General features: G+C 57.4%; 7 protein-coding genes across 7 annotated transcripts; 4 read left to right on the forward strand and 3 right to left on the reverse strand.

The window, feature by feature from the left end:
* Positions 1-629: 629 nt before the first annotated feature.
* On the reverse strand, positions 630-2,613 carry ATEG_04998 (ATP-binding protein; the record flags this gene model as incomplete). Its single annotated transcript, XM_001214176.1, has 3 exons — positions 630-938; positions 989-2,463; positions 2,508-2,613. The coding sequence occupies 3 exons, from the start codon at positions 2,611-2,613 to the stop codon at positions 630-632; spliced, it is 1,890 nt and encodes a 629-aa protein (XP_001214176.1).
* Positions 2,614-3,493: 880 nt separating this feature from the next.
* On the forward strand, positions 3,494-4,816 carry ATEG_04999 (uncharacterized protein; the record flags this gene model as incomplete). Its single annotated transcript, XM_001214177.1, has 2 exons — positions 3,494-4,641; positions 4,690-4,816. 2 exons carry the CDS (start codon positions 3,494-3,496, stop codon positions 4,814-4,816), a joined length of 1,275 nt encoding a protein of 424 aa, XP_001214177.1.
* A 1,472-nt stretch (positions 4,817-6,288) lies between these two features.
* Positions 6,289-7,738, forward strand: ATEG_05000 (ammonium transporter; the record flags this gene model as incomplete). The annotated part of the gene is made up of 4 exons (XM_001214178.1): positions 6,289-6,381; positions 6,475-6,696; positions 6,751-7,535; positions 7,609-7,738. The coding sequence occupies 4 exons, from the start codon at positions 6,289-6,291 to the stop codon at positions 7,736-7,738; spliced, it is 1,230 nt and encodes a 409-aa protein (XP_001214178.1).
* A 92-nt stretch (positions 7,739-7,830) lies between these two features.
* On the reverse strand, positions 7,831-8,685 carry ATEG_05001 (formyltetrahydrofolate deformylase; the record flags this gene model as incomplete). Its single annotated transcript, XM_001214179.1, has 1 exon — positions 7,831-8,685. One exon carries the CDS (start codon positions 8,683-8,685, stop codon positions 7,831-7,833), a length of 855 nt encoding a protein of 284 aa, XP_001214179.1.
* Positions 8,686-9,551: 866 nt separating this feature from the next.
* cbhB (putative 1,4-beta-D-glucan-cellobiohydrolyase) lies at positions 9,552-11,229 on the forward strand (the record flags this gene model as incomplete). Its single annotated transcript, XM_001214180.1, has 2 exons — positions 9,552-10,118; positions 10,171-11,229. 2 exons carry the CDS (start codon positions 9,552-9,554, stop codon positions 11,227-11,229), a joined length of 1,626 nt encoding a protein of 541 aa, XP_001214180.1.
* A 946-nt stretch (positions 11,230-12,175) lies between these two features.
* On the forward strand, positions 12,176-13,592 carry egl2 (putative endoglucanase; the record flags this gene model as incomplete). Its single annotated transcript, XM_001214181.1, has 4 exons — positions 12,176-12,254; positions 12,306-12,594; positions 12,681-12,778; positions 12,826-13,592. 4 exons carry the CDS (start codon positions 12,176-12,178, stop codon positions 13,590-13,592), a joined length of 1,233 nt encoding a protein of 410 aa, XP_001214181.1.
* A 516-nt stretch (positions 13,593-14,108) lies between these two features.
* Positions 14,109-15,412, reverse strand: ATEG_05004 (putative catechol dioxygenase; the record flags this gene model as incomplete). Its single annotated transcript, XM_001214182.1, has 2 exons — positions 14,109-14,136; positions 14,469-15,412. 2 exons carry the CDS (start codon positions 15,410-15,412, stop codon positions 14,109-14,111), a joined length of 972 nt encoding a protein of 323 aa, XP_001214182.1.
* Positions 15,413-15,494: the final 82 nt, after the last annotated feature.

Consider the following 15,494-nt stretch of genomic DNA (forward strand, 5'->3'; position numbering starts at 1 on the left):
TGTGTCTCGTTAGCTCGGATCCGCTACTGATGCAGGAGAGGACACACCGGATATATAAATAGGCCCCGTCGTCACTCTTGATCACATAGTTAGTATTCACATGCGTGGTCTGGTCTTCCTCCACCAGCCTACATGATCAGCATCGTCAATTACAATCAATATCTAATGGGTGGCTTACATGAAATCGGCACCGCCCGGAACGACCTCGCCGTTGATGTAGTTGCCGCGCACGGAACCAGACTTGATGGGTACACACCGCCGTCGGCCGTACGGTCCGTGGCCGATCTCGAGGGGTGGATCGACTGCACACCGTAGCGTAAAAAGATGGGTGAGGGCTGGAGGGGGGCAAACTGGTTCCATTGTAGTTTGGATGTGGGAGGTTGGGGGAGGACAGGTATGGGATGGGATATGGTGGGATTATATACTCCGCAGTGACGATGGGGTGGGTCTATGTGGAGATACTATATGGATGCACCGAGTAATCTTTTCCAGGTCATTAAGGAAATTAATGAAGTACCTAGTAGTCATCTAACGAGTGTAATGCCATTGATAGGAAACATTCTCATAAACATCGTCTTGTGCTCGGAAGCAGCGCGGGAGAACCTGAGTAACTGCCTACAAAGCCAGTCCTATACTGGATTGAACGCTCGCAGGCTCAGAACAGCATCCACATGCTCGTACTTCAGCTCCGACTCCTGCGCCAGTGCCAAAAGATGCGCCGTCTTGATCACATTCTTGATCTCTCTTCCGTTCAGACGCTCGGTGGCGATGTCGTCCAGCTGGTCCTCTGTGAACCCACTGTGCTGGCCCACGAACTGAGCCCAGATCTGGCGCCGGGCAGCCGCGTCCAGCTCAGAATAACGCAGCGACACATGGATGCGGGACTCAAACGCCGGATCGATATGATCCGCGCGGTTGGTAGTGAGGAACAGAATACCCTACATCATGACGGTCAGTTTCCCCCGACTTCCTCTGAAGGTATACACACCTCGTAGTACTCCAGCATTCGCAAGAAGATAGACACGAGCGCGTTGCGACCCAGGTCAGCCGAGTCGCGCGGCTCCATGAACACATCCGCCTCGTCCAGCAAGAGAACCGCGCCCCATTTGGGGACCATTTGTAGGATGTTCTTCAAGTTTGCTTCCACGTCCATGGCCTCGGTGCCCAGATCTTCGGCGCTGAGCGCATACAGCGGCACACGCATCGTCTCAGCCACGCTCTCCGCCGTCAGTGTCTTGCCAACACCGGGCGGCCCGCTGAGTTGCAGGATGATGCCGCGGCCTTTGCCGGGGACTACATCGTCGAAGGTATCCCGACGCTTAGACTGCGCCGTGGCACAGGCCAGAACCAGCTGTTTCAGATGCTGCTGTCCTTGTGGCAGGACCAGCGAGTCAAACGCACGGGGATTCCACTCGATCTCCCGCACGCCATCGAGGTTAAATTCGGCCCACTTCTTGTTCGCCAGCGAGTAGCCGCGCACGGTGGGCGTAGCTAGCAGGCGGCCCGCGTCGTCCAGTTCGTCTGAGAACGGTGCGAACACGCGGGTGCCCCTGACCGGCCCAAATGTGCAGTAGGCCTCGGCATCGATGATAATGCGGGTCTGCGTCCTGAAGTTGACCGTCCTGTTCAAGAAGCTGGTGGTGGAAGGGCCCTCATACTGCTTGTAATGGTAGCCTTTGAGCTGCTCCCAGCGCGCACCCCGAGCGATCAGGCGCTGTCGGGTCGCGGCTTCTTCGGGGTGGTACTGCAGCGGGTACACAGGCAGCGAGGTGATGGGCACGGTTCCCTCGTACATGGGAATGTCTATGCTCTCTCCTCGGAAGCCGAATTGCTGACCATTGTAGTCGATAGAGCTGGCGGCCACTAGGAATCCCGCGCTGTTGTTGGAAGTGCCTGCGGTGAACTTGAGGGCCTGCTCGTGGCCAGTTGCGTGCGTGTACACGACCGCGTCCGGCTCGAAGAGTGTCCATACCAGGTCGTGCGTGATCACGCCGTTCTGGATCAGGTCGTTCTTGCGGGCAATCACCTCACCCAGCTCCTCCTCCAACACTCGATAGAGCAGGTCGACGTGGGCCTTGGTCGTGGCGTCGGTCACCTTGTCGCGAGCCTGCACGAAGCTCTCCCACCGGTGGACGAAGGGTTTAAACGGCCGTTTGAACTCGAGGCGCTCGAGCGTCACCGTCACCCCGGGGTATCCCTCAAAGAGGTCCTCGAGGAAGGTCTTGAGGAGTGCGCTCTGGACAACGATGGAGTAGATGTTGAGGCTGCGACGGCCGTCGTAGCACTTGACATTGCGGACGATGAGGGCGTACTCGCTTGATTCGGAGTTCTCCACAGGAGCGTCCATCTTCTGGGGTTTCTTCGACCACGATGTTTGGCCACACGCGTCAGGCTTGGTCTGGTAGAGATTGTAGACATCACAGATGGAGCCGCGCGGAGCGTAGTCCTTGCGCTCGGAGTCGCCTTTGCGGTCAGTGTGGATGCAGGATAGAACGGGATATACTCACTGGAACCGGTTGCTTCCATTATGTCGTCGAGCTCTTCCAGCTCGTCGAGTTCATCGAGCTCCTCGTTGTCATCGTCCCAGTCGTTGTAATTGTTATATCTGGTCATGGTAGTTGCAGCAGGGAGCGTTAATGGACGTCTGCGAGATGCGTTCATTGAAGAGAGGAAGAGAGGGGAGAGGATGGGATGTGCGAGAAGGTGAGAGAAGAGGAAGGTGAGATAGAATAGAGGCAAGTACGCTTCTGACGGGTGACACGTGTGAATTCATCTCTATGTCATTACGAATGTCACCCGGTTAATCGCTATGTAGAGTCATGATGATGGTGAGTGAGATGAATGCATCACTTAGGGTTGAGCGAGTCACCTGTTCTATACAACGCCATCATTATCATCATCGACGACAACAACGACAACACCACGGCAGTTACTCCTCCAATAAATGCACTATTATCTATCGTACAATTATACACCAATCGATAAGCTCGGCTGCATCCCCTGCGTCTGGTCAATAACCCGAACGTCAAGCAAGTCGATAGTTCGTCCCCTGCATATAGTCGGACATGGAGAATGCCCCGGCCCAGTCAGACTCGCCATCGACCGCAGGCAAATCGATAGTGTCGTTGGCTGCATGGCATCCCGGGATTAGATGCAGACGTGGACCTAGCCAGGTCGCTCTCATCACGCTGATTCGACATGTTCGAGGACGCCTCCGCTCATCCAGCGCAAACATTCGACGTATCCAGCGTGGCGGCGGTTGCACACCCACGTCAAGATGGAGCTTAGTGCAGCGATCGCGTACATGGGTGCCTGGTTGGCGATTGGAATTGGCCTTGGGGCAGGTTTGCTTTTGCAAAAGCAATCTTCTCCACCGATGGCTATATAAGTCGGTTCTAGCCCTCCGCAGCTGCGCCCACTTACAGTACATACATACATACTACATACATACAGTACTTGACATCCCATCGACTCCCCACCACCCACCACAACCATGCTCCCCCCATCAGACAGCAAAGATCCCCGGCCCTGGCAGATCCTGAGCCAGGCGCTCGGCTTCCCCAATTACGACCAGGAACTGTGGTGGCAAAACACGGCGGAGACGCTCAACCGCGTCCTCGAACAGTGCGATTACAGCGTGCATCTGCAGTACAAGTACCTCGCCTTCTACCACAAATACATCCTGCCCAGTCTGGGCCCCTTCCGCCGCCCGGGCGTCGAGCCCGAGTACATCAGCGGCCTCTCCCACGGCGGCCATCCGCTGGAGATCAGCGTCAAGATCGACAAGTCCAAAACGATCTGCCGGCTCGGATTGCAGGCGATCGGGCCGCTCGCCGGCACCGCGCGCGACCCGCTCAACAGCTTCGGCGACCGTGAACTCCTCAAGAATCTCGCGACGCTGCTGCCGCACGTCGACCTGCGCTTGTTCGACCACTTCAACGCGCAGGTCGGGCTCGACCGCGCGCAGTGCGCCGTCGCCACCACCAAGCTCATCAAGGAGAGCCACAACATCGTCTGCACGTCGCTCGACCTCAAAGACGGCGAGGTCATTCCCAAAGTCTACTTCTCCACCATCCCGAAGGGGCTCGTCACCGAAACGCCGCTGTTCGACCTCACCTTTGCGGCGATCGAGCAGATGGAGGTATACCACAAAGACGCGCCGCTGCGGACGGCGCTGTCGTCGCTGAAGGACTTTTTGCGCCCGCGCGTGCCCACCGACGCCAGCATTACCCCGCCCCTGACCGGCCTCATCGGCGTCGATTGTATCGACCCCATGCTGTCCCGGCTGAAGGTGTACCTGGCCACCTTCCGCATGGACCTGTCCTTGATCCGCGACTACTGGACGCTGGGCGGCTTGCTGAAAGACGAGGGCACGATGAAAGGCCTGGAGATGGTGGAGACGCTGGCCAAGACGCTGAAGTTGGGCGATGAGGCCTGCGAGACGCTGGACGCGGAGCGTCTGCCGTTCGGTATCAACTATGCCATGAAGCCGGGGACGGCTGAGTTGGCGCCGCCCCAGATCTACTTCCCGCTGCTGGGGATTAATGACGGGTTCATTGCGGATGCTCTAGTGGAATTCTTCCAGTACATGGGCTGGGAGGACCAGGCGAGTCGGTACAAGGATGAACTCAAGGCGAAATTGTAAGTTGCGCTTGGGTCTACTTGAAATATGCATACTAACCCGTGTAGTCCCAATGTGGATATCTCGCAAACCAAGAACGTCCATCGCTGGCTGGGAGTGGCGTACTCCGAGACCAAGGGACCGTCGATGAACATTTACTACGATGTGGTTGCGGGAAATGTCGCACGTGTGTGATACGGATATCCAGAATATAGGAATGAATTACGCTGTTTGTGCATGAATATGATGAAAGATACCATTGTTGACTCTTGTACTGGGTTTCCAGGCGGTCTTGAAATAGGCGGTCGCTGGCGCGCCGTTTGATAAGACTTTTGGAACCGTCGAGGTTCGCAAGACTTTCTCGAGCTCTCGAACGCTCCCAGTCAGACGGATTTCAAGATCTGTACCGGTCTTGTTCACCATAAGTGAGATGGAAAGAAGCCGCTCTATGCTAACCAGCGGCAAGGCCATGTCCTGCCAAAGTCCGACGCCAGTAAATTGATGAATCGCATCCACCAGCCGACGGTACCTCGGCACAGGAACTAATCGCATGGTTGCATTAGAGGCTGGTAGATCCAAGTTATGGGAATGTCATTGACATACCTTCTTTTTGGGCTGCTTCGAAAACGGGACGTTCTCCTTCTGCCCGAAGGGCTCGCCAGAGGAACCGATGCGCGCATGTTGGGACCACGAACCTCTTTTATGAGGGTGTAACCTCTGATACCGGACAGCTTCGAAAAGACTGAGTACGCAGCAGTTAGGATCAGGTAGGTGGAGTCTGCCGAGTACACTCCCTCCAGCGACAAAGACACATTGTCCGGAACGTGCGTATCCAATCTGTAAATCGCCGCAGGTCTTCTGGGCTAATATCCTGGTCGATATCAACCCCGAAGACGCATGAACTTTGCGCTTAAGTTCTCGGGTCGACAGGGCAGCATGCCCATTTTCAAAGCATGACCCTGGCCTGGGCTCCTGACCTGATGGTTTCGATGAGCTCCGCGAACTCCATCTATTTGTGGCCATGTCGCTGCCGATTGTTCGTAAGGTTGATTTCAATCCTCAGCCATTGAAGGAATCTTTGCCACTGGTGTTTGGTCATTGTGACCTTCCGTGGGTCTTCAGGTGTGTGTGTCATCTTTGGCAGATCTCGACTGCCTTACGTACCACTAGGTGCCTTGACACTTTTGGTAGTATACGGTGATGGTTGTTGGAGATGTGAGCGAGATGGCCGGAAGGTAGGTGGGAGATATACCTTAGGCCTGTGAAGTCTTAAGTGAAGTAAAGTCCATTCTGGTGAAGTTCTTTCTTCAATATCAGAGTACCCTTCAATGCAGTGTGGTTAAAGAATGTATATTGTCTTCAAGGTGGCATGTCTGGATTCAATTCACCGCGAGGTCCATACCATTCAAGGATTTTATACCCTCGCCGACAGGATCAACAGAGCAATTCTGTAATCAAGACAATAAGAATATCTCATATCGAGGGGCATAGGATCGACCTGCCATTCTCAGCTAAAGCGCCTTCATACACGATGTGCTGATCCCCTGCGGATGATAAGAGCACCCAATAGATGTTATACCTCTTATCAACGTAGGCGCTTGTAGGCACCCACCTATATAGACCACACTCTCACGAGCATGGCATCTCATCTCATTCTCACAATCGCAATGTCCGTCCAAGCTGCGTGGGAGGCGTGTTCCAAAATCGACACCCTCTTCATCCTTGTCTGCAGTGTCTTCTGCTGGCTGATCATCCCCGCCGTGGGACTCGCCTACTCGGGCTATTCCACCCGCTTCAACAGTCTCGCCTCGTTCTACCCAGGCCTGCTGGCCGTCGCGGTATGTTCGATCCAGTGGTGGATGATCGGCTACTCGCTGGCGTACAGCGAGGGCAACGCGTTCTTTGGCGGCCTCGACAAAGCCTTCCACATCGGCGTGCTCTCGCAACCGATGGGCACCATCCCGGAGATCCTCTTCTCCGAGTTCCAGCTCATCTTCTGCGCGACAGTCTGCGCGATCGCCATCGGCGGCGCCTGTGAGCGCGGCCGTCTCCTGCCCTTGATCCCCTTCATCTTCGTACGTCTGTCCTGAACAGCGCGTGTAAGCCCCCAACTAACCCAGACTCCCCAGCTCTGGAGCACCTTCATCTACGCCCCCCTCGCGCACATGGTCTGGTCCGACAACGGCTTCCTCGCGAATCTCGGCGCTCTCGACTTCGCCGGCGGCACGCCCGTGCACATCTGCAGCGGCGCCACGGCCACCGCCATGAGCGTCTACCTCTCGTACCCTCTCTTCCGGTCGCGACGGTCGGCAACACGCACACCGCAGCATCTGCGGCTGCACCGGCCGCACAACGCGCTGTGCCAGCTGCTCGCGCTGATCATCATCTGGAACGCGTGGCTGGCGTTCGACGCGGGGACGACCCTCGCGCTGAACTTCAAGAGCGTCATGGCGGCATGCGTGACGAATCTCTGCGCGGCGTCGGGCGCGCTCACCTGGGCCGGACTGACCTACTACGACACGGGGAAGTGGAGTCTCGACAGCACGTTCCTGGGCGCGATCGCGGGGCTGGTGCTTATCACGCCTAGCGCAGGCTTCGTCGATATGAACACCGCGGTTGGGTTTGGGGTGCTCGGCGCCGTGCTGGGGCGGCAGGCCCTACGGATCAAGTTCACGAAGCGCGCGGCGCGCTGGCGCTGGGTCGATAACGGGGACACATTCGCCACGCATTGTCTGGGCGGGTTTCTTGGGACGATCGTCACGGGCTTGTTTGCCCAGCGCGAGGTGGCTGCCTACGACGGGGCGACCGTCATCGCTGGGGGTTGTCTCTTCGACGGCAACTGGCGCCAGCTGTGGGTGCAGATGGTCGAGGCGGGGATCGGGTTTACGTGGGCGTTTGTCGGGAGCTATGTGTTGTATGCGTTGGTGGATTGCGTGCCCGGGTTGGAGGTGTTGGCTACAGATGAGTATGTTGGTCTTTTCGTGCAGACGGGGCGGCGCTAACAGTTCTAGGGACGTCATGGCCGGCATGGACGCAGCGCAGATGGGCGAGTCGCTACATGAGGCACAGTGGGCCGGAGAGGAGGATTACTACCCGTTCGAGGGGATCCAACTGTGATGCACATGCCGTAACATTAGGATGGTCTATGGTCCGCCCGGATATAACGCATATAACAAGAATTCCCGCATATATACTTTTTCAGGGTTGGCTCAGTTGAACACGACCGTCTTGTGTCCGTTCAACAGCACCCGGCGCTCGGTCACGTACTTCACGGCGGTAGCCAGCACGTTGCTTTCGACGTTGCTGCCGGCGTGGGTGAGCTCCTTCGGGCTCATGGAGTGGTTGACGCGGACGACGTTCTGCTCGATGATCGGACCCTCGTCGAGGTCGCTGGTGACGAAGTGGGCGGTGGCACCGATGATCTTGACGCCGCGGTCGTAGGCCTGGTGGTAGGGCTTGGCGCCCTTGAAGGAGGGAAGGAAGCTGTGGTGGATGTTGATGATGCGGCCGGACATGGCCTCGCAGAGGGTGGGCGACAGCACCTGCATGTACCGGGCGAGCACGACCAGGTCGATGTTGTGCTCGCGGATGAGCTCGAGCACCTGCGCCTCCTGCTGCGGCTTGGTGTCGGCGGTGACGGGGAGGTGGACGAAGGGGATGTTGTAGGTGGCCGCCAGGGCGGCGAATTCGGGGTGGTTGGAGACGATCAGAGGGATCTCAATGGCCAATTGACCAGTCGACTGGCGGAACAAGAGGTCGTTCAGACAGTGGCCGATCTTGGAGACCATGATCAGCACGCGGGTCTTCTGCGCCGCCGGCACGACCTGGAAATCCATGGACAGGTCGGTAGCGGTAGACTCGAAAGCCTTGCGCAGGTCCTCCACGGACGGCTTTTCGCTGGATTCGGCCTTGAAATGCACGCGCATGAAGAAGCGCTGGGAGGTGGGGTCGCCGAATTGCGATGAGTCAATGATGTTGAGGTTATGCTGGACGAGGAAGGCCGTCACCGCGTGGACAATGCCGGGGCGGTCCGGGCAAGAGAGGGTGAGGATGAAGCTGTCCATGATGTTGAATCGGGGGATGGTGTTGAAAAGACCGGAACGGAATGAATTGCGATGTATGTATGAAGGTGGGATGATATCAAGATCGACGCGCGGATCGGAGGAAGAAAAATGGCCCGATGCATGCGGTGCTGAGTCAGCGCGATTGATTAGATCGAGATTAGGGCTAGGGCTGCTTTCCAGGGTTAGGGTCCCCCGCATCCCAATCCGGAAACTCCATCTCCTCTTCCTCTCGCCATCATCTCCCCTCATCATGGGTACGCTCTCCGCCATTCACTCCTCTACCGCATCGTCCGTCTGAAGAATGCAGGTCTCACACGCCACGGTGGTGGCCTTGCCCAATCCAGCCTTCCGTGTCGCCACCTAATTTACCGGCGGCGGGTGATACGAACAATGGCCGAGGCTTGCATTAGCGCAGCCTATGGTCTCTGCAGTCCATTTGCTGTGCCGGCAGTACATCGCCGTCTTCCCTAATTGGGTTTGTCTGCATCTACTTGCGACGCGGCGCTTGTCCTCAGTCACCTATGTGGCGCAACTTTGATGAAGATACCTCGTGGGCGCCCATTTAGCCGGACAAACCCTCGGGAAATGCAGCCGATTCTACAACCTCCGCATCTGCTGGTGTCGGCTGCGTCCTCGTCTTGGGATGCGGAGGTCTTCCCCGTGGGGGGCAATGTCTTCATTTCTCTGACGGCATGCGGTCCGCGAAGCCGTCCGAGTCCATGAAGCCTGATCAGGGACAGTCTACACGATGCTGAACAAGACGGAACGACATAAAAGGCGAAGTTGCCCCCGCGCTCTGCTCAATCCTGACCATCCTCATCACCTCCTCCAAGTCTCAGTCTTGACCGTTCCATACCTCCCTCACCATGCCTTCCACCTACGATATCTACAAGAAGCTCCTCCTGCTGGCCAGCTTCCTGAGTGCCTCTCAGGCCCAGCAGGTCGGCACCTCCAAGGCCGAAGTCCATCCTTCCTTGACTTGGCAAACTTGCACCAGCGGCGGTAGCTGCACCACCGTCAACGGCAAGGTCGTCGTTGACGCCAACTGGCGCTGGGTCCACAACGTCGACGGCTACAACAACTGCTATACTGGCAATACCTGGGATACCACTCTCTGCCCTGATGATGAGACCTGTGCCTCCAACTGCGCCCTGGAAGGTGCGGACTACTCTGGCACGTATGGTGTCACCACCAGCGGCAACTCCCTGCGGTTGAACTTTGTCACCCAGGCTTCGCAAAAGAACATCGGATCCCGTCTGTACCTCATGGAGGACGACAGCACCTACAAGATGTTCAAGCTGCTGAACCAGGAGTTCACCTTTGACGTGGATGTCTCGAATCTCCCCTGCGGTCTGAACGGCGCCGTTTACTTTGTCTCCATGGACGCCGATGGTGGCATGGCCAAGTACCCGGCCAACAAGGCGGGCGCAAAGGTGAGCATTGTGCCTTTCCGTCGACCATACCGTGTATGCTGACAGATTTTAGTACGGCACCGGCTACTGTGACTCGCAGTGCCCGCGCGACTTGAAGTTCATCAACGGCATGGCCAACGTCGAGGGCTGGGAGCCCTCTGCCAATGACGCCAACGCCGGCACCGGCAACCACGGCTCCTGCTGCGCTGAGATGGACATCTGGGAGGCCAACAGCATCTCCACCGCGTACACCCCGCATCCCTGCGACACCCCCGGTCAGGTCATGTGCACGGGCGACTCCTGCGGCGGCACCTACAGCAGCGACCGGTATGGCGGCACGTGCGATCCGGATGGATGCGACTTCAACTCGTACCGCCAGGGCAACAAGACCTTCTATGGCCCCGGCATGACGGTCGACACCAAGAGCAAGATCACGGTGGTGACGCAGTTCCTCACCAACGACGGCACCGCGTCCGGCACGCTCTCCGAGATCAAGCGCTTCTACGTGCAGAACGGCAAGGTCATCCCCAACTCGGAGTCGACGTGGTCCGGCGTGTCGGGCAACTCGATCACCACCGCCTACTGCAACGCGCAGAAGACGCTCTTCGGCGACACGGATGTCTTCACCAAGCACGGTGGCATGGAGGGTATGGGCGCGGCGCTGGCCGAGGGCATGGTGCTCGTGCTGAGTCTGTGGGACGACCACAACTCCAACATGCTCTGGCTGGACAGCAACTACCCCACCGACAAGCCCTCGACGACCCCCGGCGTGGCCCGCGGCTCGTGCGACATCTCCTCGGGCGACCCGAAGGACGTGGAGGCCAACGACGCCAACGCGTATGTGGTGTACTCGAACATCAAGGTGGGTCCCATCGGCTCGACCTTTAGCGGGTCGACTGGCGGCGGCTCCAGCTCGTCCACCACCGCCACCTCCAAGACCACCACGACCAGCGCGACCAAGACGACGACCACCACCACCAAGACCACCACCACCACGTCTGCGTCGTCCACCAGCACCGGCGGAGCGCAGCACTGGGCCCAGTGCGGCGGTATTGGCTGGACCGGCCCAACCACCTGTGTCGCGCCGTACACCTGCCAGAAGCAGAACGACTACTACTCGCAGTGCCTGTAGGCGCGACGCCATGCGGGGTGTCTAGGAGAATCTTCTCCAGGACGCTAGCTTCCCTTCTGCCTGCGGGCCTTCTTGTTGTAGTTAGTTACTGTGCGATTAGTGACAAAATTGACTTTATCCTGTTTCATCACTGCTCTCCCTTAGCGTAGCGAATGTAACCCACGCACTGCATGTAGTCGAGATTAAAGCACATCACATGGTTCAACCCCTCAATTAAGCAATCTAAGTCGTCTTTTGGGGCTTGTTTTCCCGGCCCAGACAGCGCTTTCATTGGCACTCTCATCCTGGACCAGCCACTAGCAGCCCTAGCGCCGAGCCGTCGACGGAACAGCATCACGAACAGGCAAATGAAGCCATCCCTCCGTCGACGCCCTCAACGCCTCAACGCCTCCTTTCCAGCCCACGCCCCTGAATATAGTTACTCCGCAGGATGGAACGGGCATTTCTCCGCATTTCGTCGGCATTCCACCCCCGTCCGTCTGCCAAAACGCCACCTCCACCACCGCCAGCACAGGAACAAGACGACGGAGCAAGGCCCCGCGGCCACGACAGGGCCTGCACTGCGCTGATTAGCCTGAAGGCACGGCCCAGCTGCGTCTGCTCCTTTGCCGATCCGGCAAGGCCCGGATCAGCATCCTGCAGTGGGCAGGGATGCGTCTGGGGTGGGCGGGTGACTGCCGAAGCGACGGGGGGACAGGATATGCCGTGACGAATTGGTCTGCGGGTGTCCGTTCCGGTTTGGGTGTGTGCCGTGGTGGAAATTGCACATGCGGTGTGTTTGATGTATGTGTATAGGTGGATATGAAGGGGTGCGGGTCGGGGGACGGACCGAGGGGCCGTTGGTTGGCTCTTGTAGACGATGAGGAGGGTGTATATATGGAGGCACAGGCAGAGGCAGGGACTTGGTTCGAGGCATCGCTGTCAGACTAACAGGCATTGTGTCACGATGAAGCTCTCGCTGCTCGCCGTGCTGGCGCTCCCTCTCGCTCTTGCGGCGCCCAACAAGCGCGCCTCGTCGTTTGTCTGTACGTGTACCCTGGTTCATTGTCTGGAGGGATACAATGCTAACAGCACAGGGTTCGGCTCGAACGAGTCCGGCGCAGAATTCGGCCAGGGCAACATCCCCGGTGTCCTGGGCAAGGACTACATCTGGCCCGATGCATCGGCCATCGCCACGCTGCACAGCGCGGGCATGAACATCTTCCGCGTGGCGTTCATGATGGAGCGGCTGGTGCCGAGTACGATGACGGGGGCGGCGGATGCGACGTACATGGGTGATCTGAAGGCTGTAAGTCGCGTGGAGCTGGTGTACCTCGATGTGCTGGCTAACCCCGCCCAGACGGTCAAGGGCGATCACCGATATGGGTGCGTACGCGGTGATTGACCCGCACAACTTTGGACGCTAGTAAGACTGCATATCCATAGAGTCTGTAGACGAACTAACCCCCCAGCTACGGCAATATCATCTCGTCAACGAGCGACTTTGCCGCCTTCTGGACCACGGTAGCGAAGGAGTTCGCGTCCAACGACAAGGTCATCTTCGACACCAGTACGCCCCCTCCCTAATCGGTCTCTATCTAGATACTAACAACCCAGACAACGAATACCACGACATGGACCAGACGCTGGTGCTAAACCTCAACCAAGCTGCCATCAACGCGATCCGCGGCGCTGGCGCGACCAGCCAGTACATCTTCGTGGAGGGCAACTCGTACTCGGGCGCCTGGACCTGGGCGACGGTCAACGACAACCTGAAGGCGCTGACGGACCCGTCAGACAAGATCGTCTACGAGATGCACCAGTACCTCGACTCGGACGGGTCAGGCACGTCGGAGACATGCGTCAGCGGGACGATCGGCCAGGAGCGCGTGGCGGCGGCGACGACGTGGCTCAAGAACAACGGCAAGAAGGGCTTCCTGGGCGAGTTTGCGGGCGGCGCGAACAGCGTGTGCGCGACGGCCGTGAAGGGGATGCTGGACGCGCTGGCGCAGAACGCGGACGTGTGGATGGGGGCGTCGTGGTGGGCGGCTGGGCCGTGGTGGGGGACGTACATGTTTAACATGGAGCCGCCGAGTGGGACGGGGTATACGAACTATCTGTCGGTGTTGAAGCCGTACTTTGTGGGGGGTTCGGGGGGTACCACTACGACGACGACGACGACGACGACGACGAAGACGACCTCGACTGCGACGACCACCACTACCAAGGCTACTACCACCACCACGACTACGGCATCAAGCACGGCGACGGCGGGGGCGCAGCACTGGGGTCAGTGTGGTGGGAATGGGTGGACGGGGCCGACGACGTGTGTGAGCCCGTATACGTGCCAGAAGCAGAACGACTGGTACTCGCAGTGTCTGTAGGTGTTCATGGGGGAGTAGTATGAGTGTAGTAGGTGAGAGGATGTATATAGTTCAGTGGTTAGGAATGAATGACTCAGCAGTGTCTGAATAACTATTCCCCAGAATTCATAAAAAGTATAACGGAAGAACGAAGCAATCAGACACGGGATAATCGTCATCTCTACAGCCGAAAGCCATGGGACTCTCTGGGACACTCGGGGACACTCTGGGGTGTGGAGAAGGGATAAAGTCCTTTCCGGGCGGGTATAATCATACCCGGCGGGAGAGCAAAAGCTTCGGTGAACAGACGGGGAAGGGATAAGTCTTCTTGCTGCCATGTGCGTCAGCCATGTGAATCAGACCGAGGACCATTTTCAGTAGACTGATAATGGGCATGCTCTTTGTACTCCGTAGTGAGTGACTCTGAATAGGCCATTTTCCGTATTGAAGAGATGGATATTACATAATATATATATTGTATAGCTTCACCATTACTACATTGAGGAACAGCGAGAAGACCTATATCTTCACTGATATCTACTCGATCAAAAGCTGTCCGTACCATCTATTCATCGGCAGTTTTATCATTCATATAGGTAATACTCCTGTCTCGTTGTACGTAGGTGATGTCGATATCCCCCACCTATACTATCCCACCTATAACTAGAGCGATAATAATAATGCGGGGTCGTGCACGGCGACTAGTATCAAAAGGGAAATTCTATAGAAGCATCGAACCGTCGAACCGTCGAAGCATCGAGCTACGCATAACGCTCTACGAAGCTCAGAAAATATTCAAATAGATCATTGGTCTACCATATGTACAAGTCAAAGAAATCATGCAATCATCGCTAAACCATGCAAAAATCACTGTACACCCTTCCCTTTCTAACTTACAGCTTCTCCTGCGTCTTCTTCGTGTCCTTGTTGAACCGCTCAAAGGAAGACACCGGGGGCGCCGAGTTGGGATTGGGGTGGTGCTTCTTCAGCGACATGCGCACGTTGTACTCCAGATCGAGCTCCGCCTTGGGATCACCGGTCTTGGGCTTGAAGTCGACAACCAGATCGTCCTTCACCGCAAACACGGAGTCGATATCGAGATGAGGATCATCGCTGGGATAGATCTGGTTGATGACGGTGGCGTAGTCGGGGTGGGTGATCATCAGGTGAATGTGGGCGGGACGCATGGGAGAGCGGTCCATCAGGTTGAGGAGCACACCTGCCGGTCCATCGGTGGGCAGCGAGTACGGGGTCGGGTGGTAGCAGTACCAGTAGAACTCGCCGTTCTCGTTGGAGCGGAACTTGCCGCGCAGGTTGTTCTCGGACTGGTTGGGGTCCTGGAAATCGTACTGGCCATTGGCGGAGGCCTGCCAGATGTCGAGGACGGCGCCGACGATGGGCTTGCCGGTCTCCATGTCGGTCAGACGACCGTGCATGAAGGTGACCTTGCCGTTGGGGTTGGGATCCTGAATGATGGAGTCGCCCAGGTTGCGGAAGGGGGCGTTGGGCGACCAGAAGGGGCCCAGGATGACGTTGGAGGTGGGAGAGACGCCATCGTCGGTGACGATCTTGTTGGCGATCTCGTCCACCAGGGACTCAAGACCGATGACATCGCAGATGCGGTGGCATTCATTCCGAATGGGGGTGCTGATCTGACCGATGGAGTTGATGAACTCGACCCCGAGCATCCACTCGGCGGGTGTCAGCTCGACCTCGCGCGCAAAGTCATGGATATGCCGAATCAGAGACCCCAGAATGACGCGAGCGCGCTCGGGGGTCTTGGGGCCCATGGAGTTGATGACATAGGGGGTGAAGTTGGGGTCGAACTGGCGCTGGGGCATTGTGGCGGTGGGAGTAGGAGTATGGGGATGAGTATGAGTATGAGTATGGGGTATACTAGGAGTAGAAAAAGGAGTTGCAGAT

The sequence above is a fragment of the Aspergillus terreus genome, genomic scaffold (assembly GCF_000149615.1).
Source record: "Aspergillus terreus NIH2624 scaffold_7 genomic scaffold, whole genome shotgun sequence".
Lineage (NCBI taxonomy): Eukaryota > Fungi > Ascomycota > Eurotiomycetes > Eurotiales > Aspergillaceae > Aspergillus > Aspergillus terreus.